Below are 14,791 nucleotides of genomic sequence, written 5' to 3'. Positions count from 1 at the left end.
AAGAATTATAATATCTTAGATAGACTAGGCGTTTAGTCTATGCTAGCAATCTCTAATTATTTTCTTTATAGTATTAAATACTTACTCTACGCTAACCTGCATAATCTATACTACTAGTATATTCTTAGTAATCTAAGCAAGCTAAAAAATATAAACTCTTATTTAATTTCTACTATGCTAGCACATTAACGCTATCCTTATTATTAGAAAGCTTAATGTATAAGCGTTATAAGATAAGATTCTCTCTTATCTTACGTAGACAGAGGCTTATCTTTAGCAGTAGCTAAGAAGCTACTAGACAGTAACTGCGAAAGTAATAGTAGCTTATAAAATTACTTTAAAGATAATTATTATAAGTTATTTATTAGTGCAGGCATAAGAGTTCTTGCTAGTAGAGCATCGTAGCGTTTAAGGTATCGCAGAAATAGTTCTTAGTAAGATATATTTATAGTATAGCTCCTATAATAAGTTCTAGTACTATAGTAAGTTAGCACTATAATAAAATAGCATAATAACTATACCTTATATATTATAAGCTTCTTGCCTAGATCTAACACAGTTACTATATTAAAAATAACCTCTCTCTTATTAGCTGTTTAAGAATAATACTTCTTTAGTTTCTCTTAACTCTTTTCTGCAGCAGCTCTAATAATATCTAGCTATAGAGTACTGTTCACCTTAACGCTATCCTCCTCTAGGCTAGATTTAATATTATCTAGGAAATTAAATAGCTAGTTATATATAAGCTATATATTATTAACTTAAGGCGCGTTATTCTCGCTAAGTGCAAACGTAGCTTCTTTAAACTTGCTAAGTAGGCCAGGTAATTAACTATATATGCCTCTACTTACTTAGTTCTAGTTAGAGCTTTTAGAAATCTCTCTAATTAACGTTATTGCAGCTATAAGGATCTGCCTAGAGAGCAGTTAGTCTATAAGCAATCTCACTCTCTAGCTATCTATTAATATATAGTTATAATTAGATTGCTTGCTTATATATATTATATGTAGAATTTTATCTTATACTATTATTGCATATTATAGATAGATAAGCTATTAGAGGCAATTCTAATTGCAAGGCTATAAACTGCTTAAAACGCTAAGGCAATAAATTAATAGCTATATAGTAAGCCTAAATTAGTATAGATATTAGTACGTAATAAAAGCATATAATAAAGAGTAACCTACTTTGCAAAGTAAGTTTAGAACTAATATCTTAGCATATATATCCTAAATATGCTGCTGCTGCAGTCTCTAAGCCTCTTTAATATTATAAGATACTACTAGCTTTAGATACTTAATAATATCCTATACTACGAGGTTAATTACGTAGGCAAGATATGCAATTATATTCTCTTCTGCATCCTAGATAACGTTGTCCTCTAGAAGCTATTACTCTAAGTTAGAGGTAAGTATACTGTTATTTCCTGCATTATCGCTTATAATAGCTAGAAGTTTCGTAGTTATTTAAGTAGACTTAAGAGTCTTTATAAGCTTAGTTGCTATAGCAACACTAGTATAGCTTCTACGAAGTAGGATAAAATTAAGCAGCTTCTTAGTAAGCTACTAGTTATTATTAATATAGTAACTAGTAATTGCAAGAAACGCTAGATAATTATCTGCTATCTACCTATCTAATGTAATAGACAGCTTTATCTTTATACTTATAGAAGAAAGACGTCGTACCTTAGCAATATTAGCCTATTCTATAACAGCCTTGCAGAGTTTATAATAGCTTATTATTATAGCGTCTAGCTAGAGAAAGTATATAAAGCGTTTAAACGAGACTTAGTTAACTATATAGAAGAACTAGTTATTATTAATAAATACGCAGATAAGCTTATGCTTAAATGCGTTAGTTAAGTAGAGTATAATAAGGTTTTATTATTGCTGTTATTTTGTTAAAATTTAAGTCCTAGTTATAGAATAGACTAGGATATTAACGTTATTGCATAGATTTAAAGCTTTATAGTTAAGAAGATAAGTTATACTAATTATTTAGACAGCTAGGTGTTATAGAATATACCTGCAATTAAGGCAGTAAACGTATAGTTAGCTAGTGCTAATATAAGCACACTGCCTAAAATAGGTCTATATAGTAGCTATACGCACAGTAGAGTTCTAGCGTAAATTTCTAGGTTCTAACTTCTTTCTACTATAATAAGTATTATTCTACTAGCTATCCTAAGCTGCAAATAACTCTATATTAGCATCTAGTTTAGGTTAACAGAGAATCTAGAGCATAGTTATATTGCCTACCTTATTAAAGAGAGAGGGCTCTAAGCTCTAGCCTATATAGAATTTCTAGAGCCTCTAGAAATAATTTAGTAATATCAGCTAATAGAACAGATATTCTTGTAATAATAGAACGTAATAATATAAGAGTAGTTATATTTATTAGGCGTTATATAAGTAGATAGATTTTTAAAATTATATAGACTATAAGTTAAAATACTAAGTTATAAGTTATTAATAATAAGTATAAAGTAGATATAGACGTACGTATAGATATATAGACTCTCTGCGCTTACTTAGCGTAATATGCATTAGCAATTATATTATATGCGTATAAGAGTTACAGTTAGTATATTAAGATGCAGCGTATTTAGAAGCTAGTAGAGTTTTTAATCTATTACTCTATAATAATTAGCTTAGATAATAGCTTAGTATTATGCCTCTAAGCCTATGCTTTGTTTAAAGTACTAGCTGTTTTAGAACCTAGCTAGTTTAAGAACCTCTTAAAGTCTAACGCTTCTTTAGTTTCTAATTCTAAATTCTTATTCTTAATTACTACAGCTTCTCTTATACTATCTACCTTAGGCTTTTCTTCTTTACTCTTATTCTTCTTACTAAGCTTGCTATCTAGTCTATAGTTATCTAGAAGCCTACTTAAGTACTTCTTAAGCTTAAATTCCTTCTTATCTATGTCTTTAACCTAGACCTTATAGTCTAGGTTTAGAATATACTTGCTAGTTTTCTTAATATGCTTAGAGTAGCATAGCCTAGCAGTATTAGTTATTATATATAATAAGTATATATAATAAACTTACTTCTAGTTATTATTTCTTATAACTTTAAGGTTATTAGTAGAAAGTTTTCTATAAAATCTCTGCTATTTCTTCTTTTTAGCCTTGTCTCTTACAACTCTTTAGACTAAAGCTTTTTAAGGCCTAACTTATACTCTTAGCGCATAATCTTCTTAAGAACGCTACTAGAGCTAAATAGACGCCTAGCAGAGTTTAGGCCTTTACTTTATTTAGAGCATTTAACTTTCTTAGCAGGAGCTCTATTAGCTTTATTAAGAGTTAGCTAATATATGCATAGGTTAATTTTCTGCTTAATATCATTCTATCTCTTATAGGGCGTTTATTAGCATATTCTCTAGCTACTTAGCTATAGTAGAGTAAGCATTTAACTATAATAAAGGTATGTAATAACTTACTACTAGACTTCTATCTAAAGCGCTTTTCTGCAAGCGCCTTATATATATCTCTAACCTTTCTAGGCTAACTCTTATATAGTATATTAGAATTATACTCTAGAAAATCTTTTCTAATGCGCTTTCTAAGGTATTTCTTTATAGCCTAGTTAGTATCTTTTGCTTTTATAAGTGCTCTCTCTTCTTTAGATCTTAGCGCAGCACGCTCTCTCTAAGCTATAGCATAGGCAGTAGTACTTAGTTTATGCTTAGAATTAATAGTAAAGTTAGTAGAGCAGCTACGCTTAACTTCTTAACTACAGAGTATAAGAATCTAACTAACTTTATCTAGTCTTAACTTAAATCTCTAGTTATATTAGCATATGCTGTTATAAAGTGCTGTAATAATACTTTACTAATCTTAACTTACTTATTAAAACTAAAATTCTCTAGAATAGTAGAGTTATAATCTAGCAGTAGACTCTCTAATATATCTAGATCTTCTTCTTAAGTATATGCTATGCTATATCGTAAAGTAGCGTAATAAAAGTATATAATAAAACCTAAGTAGTAGAGAAGTAGCTAACTAGAAGTTTAGAAAGTTAAGAATATAAAGTTATAGCCTATGCGCTGCTGCCTAAAAGCTGCACTAGCGCAGTTACTAGGTTAATAACTCTGCATAATATATATTAAATTCTCTAGATATTAGACTAAGCTAAAATTAGTGTAAAATAAAAGCTAGCAGTAAGTACTATTATCCTATTTATTATTATAGTTTCTTATTATATATAGAGACGTGCATTACGCTGCAGAGGCTATAGCGCTTATAAATAAGTAAGAGATAAATAAAACTTTTAAAAAAAGAGGTTTTTATCCCTATAACTAGGAATATCTTGCTCTAAAATAGCTATATCTTAATAAAACTAGTGCTAGAAGAAAGCGCAGACTCTAAACTATTAGCTTATAAATTATTATAGTTTATTATCTTATATCTAGCTCTGCATAGAAGTAGCAGAATCTAAAACTAGAAGCTTTCTGCTACTTTTACGCTAGCAGAGGTCTGCGCACGCTAGTAGATCTACGCAGATATTTAAATTATTAGGTTTCCTCTATATACTACTACTATAACTTCTTTAAATTTCTTAATATATTTTAATATATCTTCTTAAGTATTAGCCTCTAGCAGCAGTAATAATAAGAAAGAGACTCCTATTATGCCTACTTTAGCTAAGATTCCTACGCTTACTAATATTAAAGATTCTTAAATTAGCAGTAATAAGAACTCTGCTAATAATAATAAAGAAGAAGAGTTTAATAATAACCTTAAAGAGCAGCTTCTGCGTTAGAAGAAAACTCTAAAAACTTCTAAGTTAAGAGTTAGCGCTGCTAAGGCTAAGAGAAAGAGATTAGCTAGAGTTAGTAGCAAAGAGCCTAGAAAAGACCTTGCTTCTATAGCTGCGCGCAAAAAACCTATTATCTCTAAATCTAGCACTAAGCCTTTAACAAACACTAAGACTAGAAGAGCTAAGGCTAGCAGTAAGAAAGCCTATTGCTATAAGCTAGGCAGTACGTTATTATAGCTTATTATTATGTCTAACTACTTACTATACCTAGCTATATCTCTAAGACAGATTTATTAATATTAGAAGTTAATAGAAATGCTTATTTCTAAGGCTCTGCTTAACTATCTTATTAGAGAGATTACCTAGCAATATAGGCTTAATTTTTAATTTTAGAGAGTTGCAATTAACGCAATTTAAGAGGCATTAGAAGCTTTCCTTATTAGCTACTTTAAGAGTATATTATATTATACTTTAATTAATATATACTAATATCTCTAGACTGCAATATTAATATAATATATACTAAGCGCGTTACTATTTAGAAAAAGGATAGCGAGCTTACTATACGCTACTACTAGAAGCTACTTATATTAAACCTATTTATAGGCTATACTAGCAGGTACTTATATAAGTATAGAACTAAAACTTTATATAAAGTATAGCAAGCTTACTATGCGCTACTATAAGAAGCTGCTTATATTACTACTATTTCTAAGCTATAATAGCAGGTACTTAAATAAGTATATAAAAGTCTCTGCAAGTCTAAATATAGACGCAGCATAGGCGCTAGCTACTTTCTCTATATAATTAAGAAGTTTAGAACATAAATACGTCTCTACTATAATAAATAACTATAATAACTATTGCGTTACTAAAATATTACTTCTACTATAAAGAAAAAATTGCTGACTAAGACTTATATATACCTATATACTATAAACTTAACTATAACCTAAATATTCGTAACTATAACCTAACTTATACCTATTCTAGCTAGAAAGTTTAGGTATAGGTTAGGTTAATTTAGAGTTTATATTACATAATACTTAACTATAACCTAACCTATCACTTATTTGCTACTCTGTCTAGAACCTTCTAATATAACTTCTTAGAAGACTAAATATATTAGTTTATGCTATAATAAGATATTCTAGCTTATAATAACTTACTACTATATAGTTAGAGTTACTAAAGAAGTAATAAAAGTACTTAAAGTACTAAGTAGTCTCTCTACTTCTAATCTTCTTCTACTAAGATAAGTAGAGATTAAGATAGTTCTTAGCATTCTTTATAGTATTAGAGAAGTCTATTATAATATAACTAAACTTACTAAGGCACTTAAAAGAGCTTATAGTAAAAGATATAATATAGTAGTAGCATAGATAATAAGTATATATACTATTCTCTATTATATTATTACTAATAGTAATCTAGTTTATATTAACTAATTTAGAGATATTCTAGCCTAGATTAGTATAAAATAGAAGTAGAAGAGCTTAATAAAGCTAAATTAAGAGGCGTAGTAATTATTATAGAATACTCTATATTTATTAGTGCTATAATAGAGTATAATAGAGTATTCTAGCCTAAATAAAGGCTAAAATCTCTATAGAGAAAACTAAAAATTCTTACTTAAAAGAGACTAAGAGAATATAGAACTAGGTTAAGAGTTAAGCTAAGCTTAACTAGTATTATAGATCTATATACTACTTACTTATTATTACTTAGCGCGCTAAGCTTAGCTAAGCAAGTTTCTTAAAACTATAAGTTTTAGAAATAATCTATAAAGCTCTAATGCGCGCTTTAAGCCTTAAATAAGCTATTATAGCTTATTCTAGCTTACTAAATACTCTTCTATATTAGACGTATTTGCTTAAGATAAGTATGCTTAAGAAAAGAGATAATATTAGCACTTTAGCACTAAGAATGCCTTTAGTATTCTAAGTAGGCCTAGTATAGCTACTAGAGAGCTAGTATATAGAGTAAAGAGAGAATTACTTCTTACTAATAGTAATTTATCTATTCTTTATAATAATTCTATTAGTTATTCTTATTATTACTTACTTCTAGCTATAACTCTCTACTATTATTCTAATAATATCTCTCTAAGGTAGTAACTACTTTAACTAACTCTCTAACGCTTATCTAAAAGCTAGTCTTATTAAAGTTATAAGTATCTTTATCTAGAATTCTATATTTAGCTTTAACGTTATATATAAAGTTAAACTAGAAGCTAATAATAGCTAGATTACTATATAGAACTCTCTAGTAATCTCTTTATCTAGTTACTTAAGACTTAATCTTAAGCTTTTAGCATATAAGATTCTTAGCTTATTTTTCTCTGACCTAGTTACTACTATAAGTAGCTAGCAGTTAGTTAGCTATCTCTTATATATAGCTAAGTATAGAAGTAAAGCTTTACGCATTAAGCTTTCTTATATATTATATAATTATATTCTCTTTATTTCTTAAGAGCTTTAATAAGTTAGCTAAGATATTATATTATAAAAGCTTTTTAGCATATTATATATAAAGAGTACTTTCTTAAATATTATAGATAGTAGTAACGCGTTACTAGCTTAAGAATATATTAGATTTTATTACTTTAATAGCTAAGATTATTCTTTCTTTATAAAGAAGTAATTTAAGATTAAGTTATTATAATATTATAAGAAGTAATAGAAAGAGATATAGTCTTAGCAGAAGTACGCATTTCGCTTATCTGCGCATTTCGCTTGCCGCTTACGTTAGACTATAAATTTAAGCAGTCTTTCAACCTCTTAAACTTAACGAGGGATAAAATTTAATACCTAAATTCTACTTTATCTGTAAAGAGTGTTCAGGTGCTGCGACACTCTCTTCTTCCGTGATAATACTCCCTATAGACCTCGTAGGCATTCTCCTGATAAGCAATGCCATACTTGGAATTGCAAAAAATAACACTGCGCAGTTGAAGTAGAGGGGAATAACGTGATTGATGTGGCTTGCCGAACTCAGACCGTAGGCTACTGCTTGTCCAGCAGTTTCAAAAGCTCGGAAAACGCCTCCAGCACGCGAGGCAACCTCCACTTCATCAGATAGAGTGCTGAGAATCCAATAAAGTGTCAACTGAGTCCAATATCCGGTGACAAAGATGACCAGATATGGCACGTAAGCCTTGGCCCACTTGCTTGGGTGCCTACCACGTGTCAGGTTTGATCGTCATCGCAAGACAATCGTACTCACAGTTTGGGATCCAGCGCTATCTTGTCGGGTAGTAGGTGATATTCAAGTGCGACCCATATAAGGCACCCTATCTGTGGCAGTACCCAGACTGTTGTTGCAACCCATGCTCTATGCCGTTGCGACCAACGGGTGCTATCAAGCAGTTTCCCGAATAGAATAACAGAAGGTATGGTGATCACGGCTGCACAAGTCAATTGAAGCAGGCATCTAGCAGGAAGGCATACTTACGCACGAGCAAAGATGACAGAGCTCGAGCCCGCACCGAGAAGTGCAAGGACAGGTAGGTCCCCATGGTTCCTCCATAAAAGAAAGAATAGAACGATGGGACAAAGATAAGCCACGTCTGTCACAGGGTTAGCCATGTTACGGTAGCGAGAACGGGCATTGATCACTTTTGGATCCTGTAAGTAGCACCATAGAGCAATGAACTCTTGTTTCCAGGAGATTTTCATGGACATGGAGACTCCAGTGTTGTCTCGGCGACGCACCTTAGCAGTGGGTGAAAGGAGAAGAGCCCACACGAAGCCAGTACATTCTGCAGTCTATCAGCGTGGTGTCGCGCACGAGTTTGATACGCAGACTGTACCAAAACCAACGAATATCAAGTACGTTGTCCATGCTATCCCACCGCCTTTGGCTCGTGAATAGTTTGTCGAGAAGTTGATCGCCCCGCCAATTACACTGCCCGTGTTTCGCATAGCGGACCAAATGCCTTCGAAAAGTCAGCAGTGTCATCTCGGAGTGTATGACTCAACACTACCAAGATAAAACCCTCGATCTTCCGGCTTTGGATAGGACAACATGGCAGTGGTTTCGCCAACATAGAGGAAGCCTGCTGCTATTCCTTTGATGATCTATCTGCATTAGTAACTAAAATCTTCACCCCGCATACTTGTAGTCCAGTACATTTGCCGTCAAAAGATACCATTCGGTTCGGTACCTAGCGTTCACATAGTATGCCGATCCGTGAAGTGGCATTGCGAGAGCTGCGATCAAGCACGACCATTTGATGCCAATCTTATTGATCACGGGTCCGCCTAGAATGGTACTCAGGAAGCTGAACGCATAACTCAAAGAATTCGCAAGATTTGCCAGCCATGGCGAGGATAAACCGCCACCCCCCAGGTTGGTTATGGCGTCTGACATAGCTGGTCCAACAAGTGAGAGTCTGTACCGAATGAGCTGACTGTTCGCAGGTTCTCAAGAATTACTCACGCCCCAAATAACACCATCTGAAATAGCACGCTCCGGTAGAACGTCGCAAGTGTGTAAGGACGACGCTCCTCTACTGATCCGACTGCCATATCAACAGGTGAATCATCTTCTACGGCCGATTTCGGGGCTTGAGATGCCTTCATCTCTTGGGGTAACATAACGAACGATGCTGAGGACAACGCTGAGCAAACAGCGTGCGTCCCATTATTGAACTCCTCGCATGTCAGGGATTATACTTCGAGAAACCGCCAATCCTTGCAATGGTTCGCGGGGTACCCCACAGATAAGAAGCGGCCGGCCCGGTTCACAGCGGATAGTGATTGCCACGTGAGAACCACTTATGATATCTGATAGTCATCAAGTATCTGCCACTGGTAGCTGCACACGATCGAAGTGCTCGATTGATACACATCCAGCATACGAGGGTCTCAATTCCACTTGACCAAAGCTCTGATTTGGTCGTACCCTAGCCTGCAGTGAACTAGAATGCTCGAGAATCACTATCACTTTCACTCGCACTGCCGTCATGCCAATCTTCGAAATACATGCTTTGTAACACGTGAGATAGGCTCCTTTTGCCAAAGACCAGCCAAAATCTGACGCCCTTGTACGCCTATCATTTTTTATGAGACTTCGTTAAGTGCTGATGCTGTCTTCGCATGTGCTAGAGTTTGTTATCTCCATATTGCTCTCCACTATGTCGAACAAGACTGGTGCATGTTCTTAGCTTCCGTGTCGGAAGGTTTGCTGCGGGGTGATGATCTGGTCCATGCAACAGTCTATCATTGTGCAACGTTGTTCGTATGAACTCCATCCTTTAGCGTTGTGTAGCTTCTGGCTACGAGGATAAGGTCTTACGGTTCAACCGCGGTATCGCCCAACTATTAATAAGCTTCAGATGCACCTTTGTGGATAGCGACCACCGTGATACCCTTGGAAGTTGTTGTATATCATCCGCGCAGAGTTGCGGACAACTTCGAAATAGTGCTAAATTTGATCTTCGTGCTCGGCGTTCGGTTTCCCGTCATAAGATAAGCACTATCGCGGTCGACCACCGGTAAGTCCCCTCCGTGCGCTGGTCTGAGCGTGTTACGAATCGTATGAGACGTACCGGCCGTGGGCGGTACCTCGATCTGACCGGCCCGGTCGTTGAACTCGAAATGGCTTAGTCGTCCACAATAGGCCCAAATCGAATCACTTGTCACATTCAGCACCCGAATGGCTCTTGTCCTGGACTAAAAACAACCAAGCTTGCCAATTTCCAGCACAATTCTTGTCATGCCTCCCTCGCCGCACGTTTCGAAACCCTTTCCGGTGGGAAATGCCGTGCCCTCGTATTGGCGGAACGAAATAGGGTCAATCGACACTCATCGCAGTACTGCGAAACTCCCCGCAGAGGTAGAGGTTGTGGTCATCGGTGCTGGCTATACTGGAGCGTCCATCGTGCATCACTTGCTCGAAGAAACAACGGGTGTAGGTCGTCCTACACCATCAATCCTCATCCTTGAGGCTCGCGAAGCTTGCTCAGGTGCCACAGGCCGCAATGGTATGTGGGATGATCGACAGTTTTTTATATGTATATGAAGCTGACATCGCTCATACAGGCGGTCACTTGAAGCCAGATCCCGTTTTGCGAGCTGCTAGCGTACTCGACACCCATGGCAAAGAGGTTGCGGAGCATGTGGCCTCGTTCGAAGCGCGCCAGATTGGTGCGATAAGGGAACTCGTTGCGCGAGAGAACATTGAATGCGACTTTGAAGAGACCAGAGTTGTAGATGTCTGTTTGTATTCACAAGGCCAACATCGAATGAAAGCAGCGATCGATAAAACCACAAGAGCGGGTATTTCCACAGCAAAAACGGTAAACTACACCTCTGGTGCAAAAGCTGAAGAGATATCTGGCGTGCGGGGAGCCATGTCTTGTCATACATACAACGCCGCGCGTTTGTCTCCATACCGACTCGTTACGCGCCTTCTGGAACAAGCAGTGACCTCGGGAGTAAACTTACAAACCTTTACGCCAGCCACGAAGGTTGAAGCAAGAGGATCAGACGCTACGGATCAACTCTGGCTCGTAACGACGCCGCGCGGCTCTATCACAGCACGAACTGTCATTTATGCTACGAATGGTTATACTGCAGCATTGGTACCAGAGGTCAGAGAAAAGATCGTGCCAGTAAGAGGAATGGTCGCACGGCTCGCTGGACCGGCGTTGTCGAGGATGAAAGACAGCTACATGATGCGCTTCTCAGACTACGAATATGACTACATGATTCCACGTCCGGATGGTAGCATCGTCTTGGGCGGAGGAAGGCGTGATTATTTCGAAAATTTGAACGAGTGGTTCAACGTGTCGGACGATAGCAGGTTGATGGAAGGCGCGCGAGGATACTTCGACGGGTACATGCAGCGGCATTTTCATGCATGGGAAGGTAGCGAATTCTCTACGGAAGAGATTTGGACTGGCAGTAAGTCCGTATCGCGGGCGTTTGGATGCTCTTGAACTAACAATCCTTCTGCAGTCATGGGCTATTCCAACGATGACTTCCCATACGTCGGTGCTGTTCCCGAGAAGACAGGCCAGTACATGTGTGCAGGCTTCACTGGGCATGGGATGCCACAAATATTTCTCGCAGCGAAAGCTCTAACGTCCATGATCCTCACTCGAGATTCCGAGGACGTGGATTTACCTCTGCCCTATCGAATATCCCAAGAAAGGTGGCTAGAGAGAAAACCTCATGCTGCCCTCAAAATGTGGCAGAAAACATTCGACCTGGGAGGCGCCCAAGCAAGGCTATGAGAAGAATGAAACATGGTGGGAAATTGAATGGATTGAACTGAAGACTAGAACTCGCCGTGCATTGATTCGAATACCCCGCTTATCTAGATATCCCAGTCGCAGAATCCTTGGAGCCAGCAATAGGCAATATGCGATCGTTTCAATTCTAGCTCGGTGGCCATAGAAAGTTCTCAAAGAATTCGTTCTCGGTATTGCTAAAATCGTATAGGCCGGAGGTGACAAAAGACATGTTCCCATCCGCGTTTAAGAGATCAAGATCAAAAGGGTAGTCATTTTCTGGGTTCGTCGACGAAGAGGACTGATTGTACAGTCTAAGTCGCGAAGTCGTTGAGTCTGGAAGCCTTGTATTGAAGGAATTGACAGGGTCCATCATCGAAGTGGTGCCACAAGGATTGCTAGTACGCGCCACGTTGGTGTACCATTTAAGAAGACCTTCATAACCATCCTGGGCCGAGTTATGATCAGTCTCTGCTATAATCTCCGGCTTTTCTGGGGTATGAATCGATTGGAGAGCCTCCTCCAAGTCCTCCAGCAACGACACTTCTGATCGAGCGGACTCGCCCACTGAAGCCATCTCTTTGATTGCATCGAGTCCTTTTCGTAACGCCTCTGAATGCTCGTTTGTACGACAGCAGATGCTATGAGCTATTAATACCATGAGCGACGCGCGACATGAGCTATATTCAGCATACGAAGACTTCGCGAGGCCGATGTCGCTTGTTCGCATCAAATGGCAGATATCGATTGCTTCGTTGGCTGCGGAGATGGAGTCTTGTATCAAGAAGTCCCATTGACTGTGTGCCGAATGTACCGGTGGCTGTAGAGTCTCTTCAACAGCATCAGCGTGTCTGCACTGTGTACCCGCCTGCCTCTGATGATGGGCTAGAATAAAAGGTCTTCCAATGAACATATGTAAGAGGCAACACTCTAGGCGAGCGTGTAGGTTCGCACGACCCTCCACAGGAGGCGCATCACTCCTTGTTGATGAGGTTGATGATGATGGCATATGACGTTGTTGAGGCGTCCACCTACCATGCAGACTTTGCTTCATTTGTCTTATACGATTTAAAATTGTATGAGCCTCCGATCTTGGACAACTTCGCAAGTCGCGACCTGCGAAAGTGCGTCAGCTTTGTGCCAAACACATCCTGTCTGTCGCCATGCCCACATACATCTGATGGAGGAAGGCTTCTGCCTGACAGGTCAGGTGGATGGATTCTAGCAATCTAGTCGTATCGTAGTCGACATCTGTTGAACCACTTGTGTCAGGGCTGCTAGGAAAGTCCGCATCAACCTCGGAACGTGAGATTGCTGTTGGGCGTCCATGGTATATAGCAATTTTCCTAAGAGATCAAAGTCGTTAGTGCACCGATCGTTGACGTTCTGCCAGGGTAGCCAACCTTTCCATACAGTACGCTGTCCACCAGATACAACGCCTGATTTGTTTGGTACTCGAGTCGAAAACGTCGCGGGAATCTTTCCGATGCATACCGTTCTGAATAGCTACTTTGATGGCGAGGTTGAGATACATGTAGCCTAATCCAGACGCATCGATAGGCAACGAATACAAGCCGAGAAGCATGAACACCTGAACACTCAACATGGTGCCAGCATGGATCACTTCGGATAGCAGTCTTGCCACCTGACGATAAAAGGTGGAGCCGATGTCGGACTCCCAATTTGCTGGAGGGTTGTGCGCTGCTGTGCCTGCTCCTTCATTGCAACTCTTTCTGGTCGATTCCAAGTGCACATATTGTGTCCCCACTGCAAGAACCATTAGGACCATGCAGGTTGCGGTGACGTCTTTTGAGCTAAGCCGGCTCGGGCTTGCGTGCAGTTTGTTGAGAAGGTCAGTGATCCAGCGCTTTTCAACAAAGTAGTAGTAGCTTGTAGAATGCTTGAAGAATACGTCGACCAGAAAGGCAGTCAATGGTCTGGGCGGGAGAAGTGCCACGATATCCTCAATCGCAGTAGAACCTGGCTCTGGTTCGCCAACGCGAATAAATTCAGGTACCCGCTTGCGGGGTTGACTCTGCGTGGAATGATGAGCCTGCGCACACGAATATGATGCGGGAAAGCGGAATGATTGCCTACAGACTCTGGAGAACTTGCCATTAGGCTATCCATGTTGCGCTTGATGTGCATGGAGAAGTTCCAATGCGAGAACTCACCAGAGTAATCTACACCGAAGCAAAAAGATAGCTGTAAGCGTGTGCAGCGCTGGACCTCTAGTCAAACGTCTACTTACGAACTGTCGTGCCATCTATGCAATCAATCGTGCAATTCTCGTTCTCCATACCGATGCTGTCAGAGGCAAGCTCATTCATAGCGACGCTTTGCAGGTCCAGGCCTGGTTTGTCTGAATCAATACCATCTTGTGCCGGAAGGGCATCACACGTATATCGCAGGGTCTCAATATCCAGGCCAAGATTGGGAAAGTGGTGTCGAAGAATTCGTGCCATACATGTTGCGCGATCCTTCAGCTCTTCAATAGTGCGACGTGTGTGAGGTTCACGCTGCGCATCCCGTGGAGGCACTCTGTTGAATGAACATGAACGTCCCAAATGGCGACAACGCTTGCATGGCATGCCACCTTCACATTTCTCTTTCAAACGACGACACTCGCAACAACTGGGCAGAACCTGTCAGCGTGGCTCAGTCCGATTCAAGCAGCAAACTGCCAGAGAGTGTGCGTGTCTTACGCGCGAATTGCTCGTTGCCGCTCCTCCCCTGTCAGATGGCGCTTCTTAGTGGGTCTTGGGTTCTCAGAGTCCATGTTGGACCGGGTGTG

At 38.8% G+C, this 14,791-nt stretch overlaps 4 protein-coding genes across 4 annotated transcripts; 1 reads left to right on the top strand and 3 right to left on the bottom strand.

Moving 5' to 3' along the window:
• Positions 1-7,577: 7,577 nt before the first annotated feature.
• Positions 7,578-8,277, bottom strand: SNOG_09907 (hypothetical protein; the record flags this gene model as incomplete). Its single annotated transcript, XM_001800141.1, has 3 exons — positions 7,578-7,938; positions 7,986-8,052; positions 8,214-8,277. The coding sequence occupies 3 exons, from the start codon at positions 8,275-8,277 to the stop codon at positions 7,578-7,580; spliced, it is 492 nt and encodes a 163-aa protein (XP_001800193.1).
• Positions 8,278-8,864: 587 nt separating this feature from the next.
• On the bottom strand, positions 8,865-9,358 carry SNOG_09906 (hypothetical protein; the record flags this gene model as incomplete). Its single annotated transcript, XM_001800140.1, has 2 exons — positions 8,865-9,171; positions 9,201-9,358. The coding sequence occupies 2 exons, from the start codon at positions 9,356-9,358 to the stop codon at positions 8,865-8,867; spliced, it is 465 nt and encodes a 154-aa protein (XP_001800192.1).
• A 1,120-nt stretch (positions 9,359-10,478) lies between these two features.
• SNOG_09905 (hypothetical protein) lies at positions 10,479-12,000 on the top strand (the record flags this gene model as incomplete). The annotated part of the gene is made up of 3 exons (XM_001800139.1): positions 10,479-10,746; positions 10,805-11,668; positions 11,723-12,000. The coding sequence occupies 3 exons, from the start codon at positions 10,479-10,481 to the stop codon at positions 11,998-12,000; spliced, it is 1,410 nt and encodes a 469-aa protein (XP_001800191.1).
• Positions 12,001-12,145: 145 nt separating this feature from the next.
• Positions 12,146-14,776, bottom strand: SNOG_09904 (hypothetical protein; the record flags this gene model as incomplete). The annotated part of the gene is made up of 7 exons (XM_001800138.1): positions 12,146-12,794; positions 13,033-13,113; positions 13,173-13,311; positions 13,492-14,090; positions 14,172-14,202; positions 14,249-14,538; positions 14,703-14,776. 7 exons carry the CDS (start codon positions 14,774-14,776, stop codon positions 12,146-12,148), a joined length of 1,863 nt encoding a protein of 620 aa, XP_001800190.1.
• Positions 14,777-14,791: the final 15 nt, after the last annotated feature.

The sequence above is a fragment of the Parastagonospora nodorum genome, assembly GCF_000146915.1.
Source record: "Parastagonospora nodorum SN15 chromosome Unknown scaffold_15, whole genome shotgun sequence".
NCBI lineage: Eukaryota > Fungi > Ascomycota > Dothideomycetes > Pleosporales > Phaeosphaeriaceae > Parastagonospora > Parastagonospora nodorum.
The sequence above is the reverse complement of the archived record's forward strand: the minus strand, read 5'-3'. Positions and strand labels throughout refer to the sequence as shown.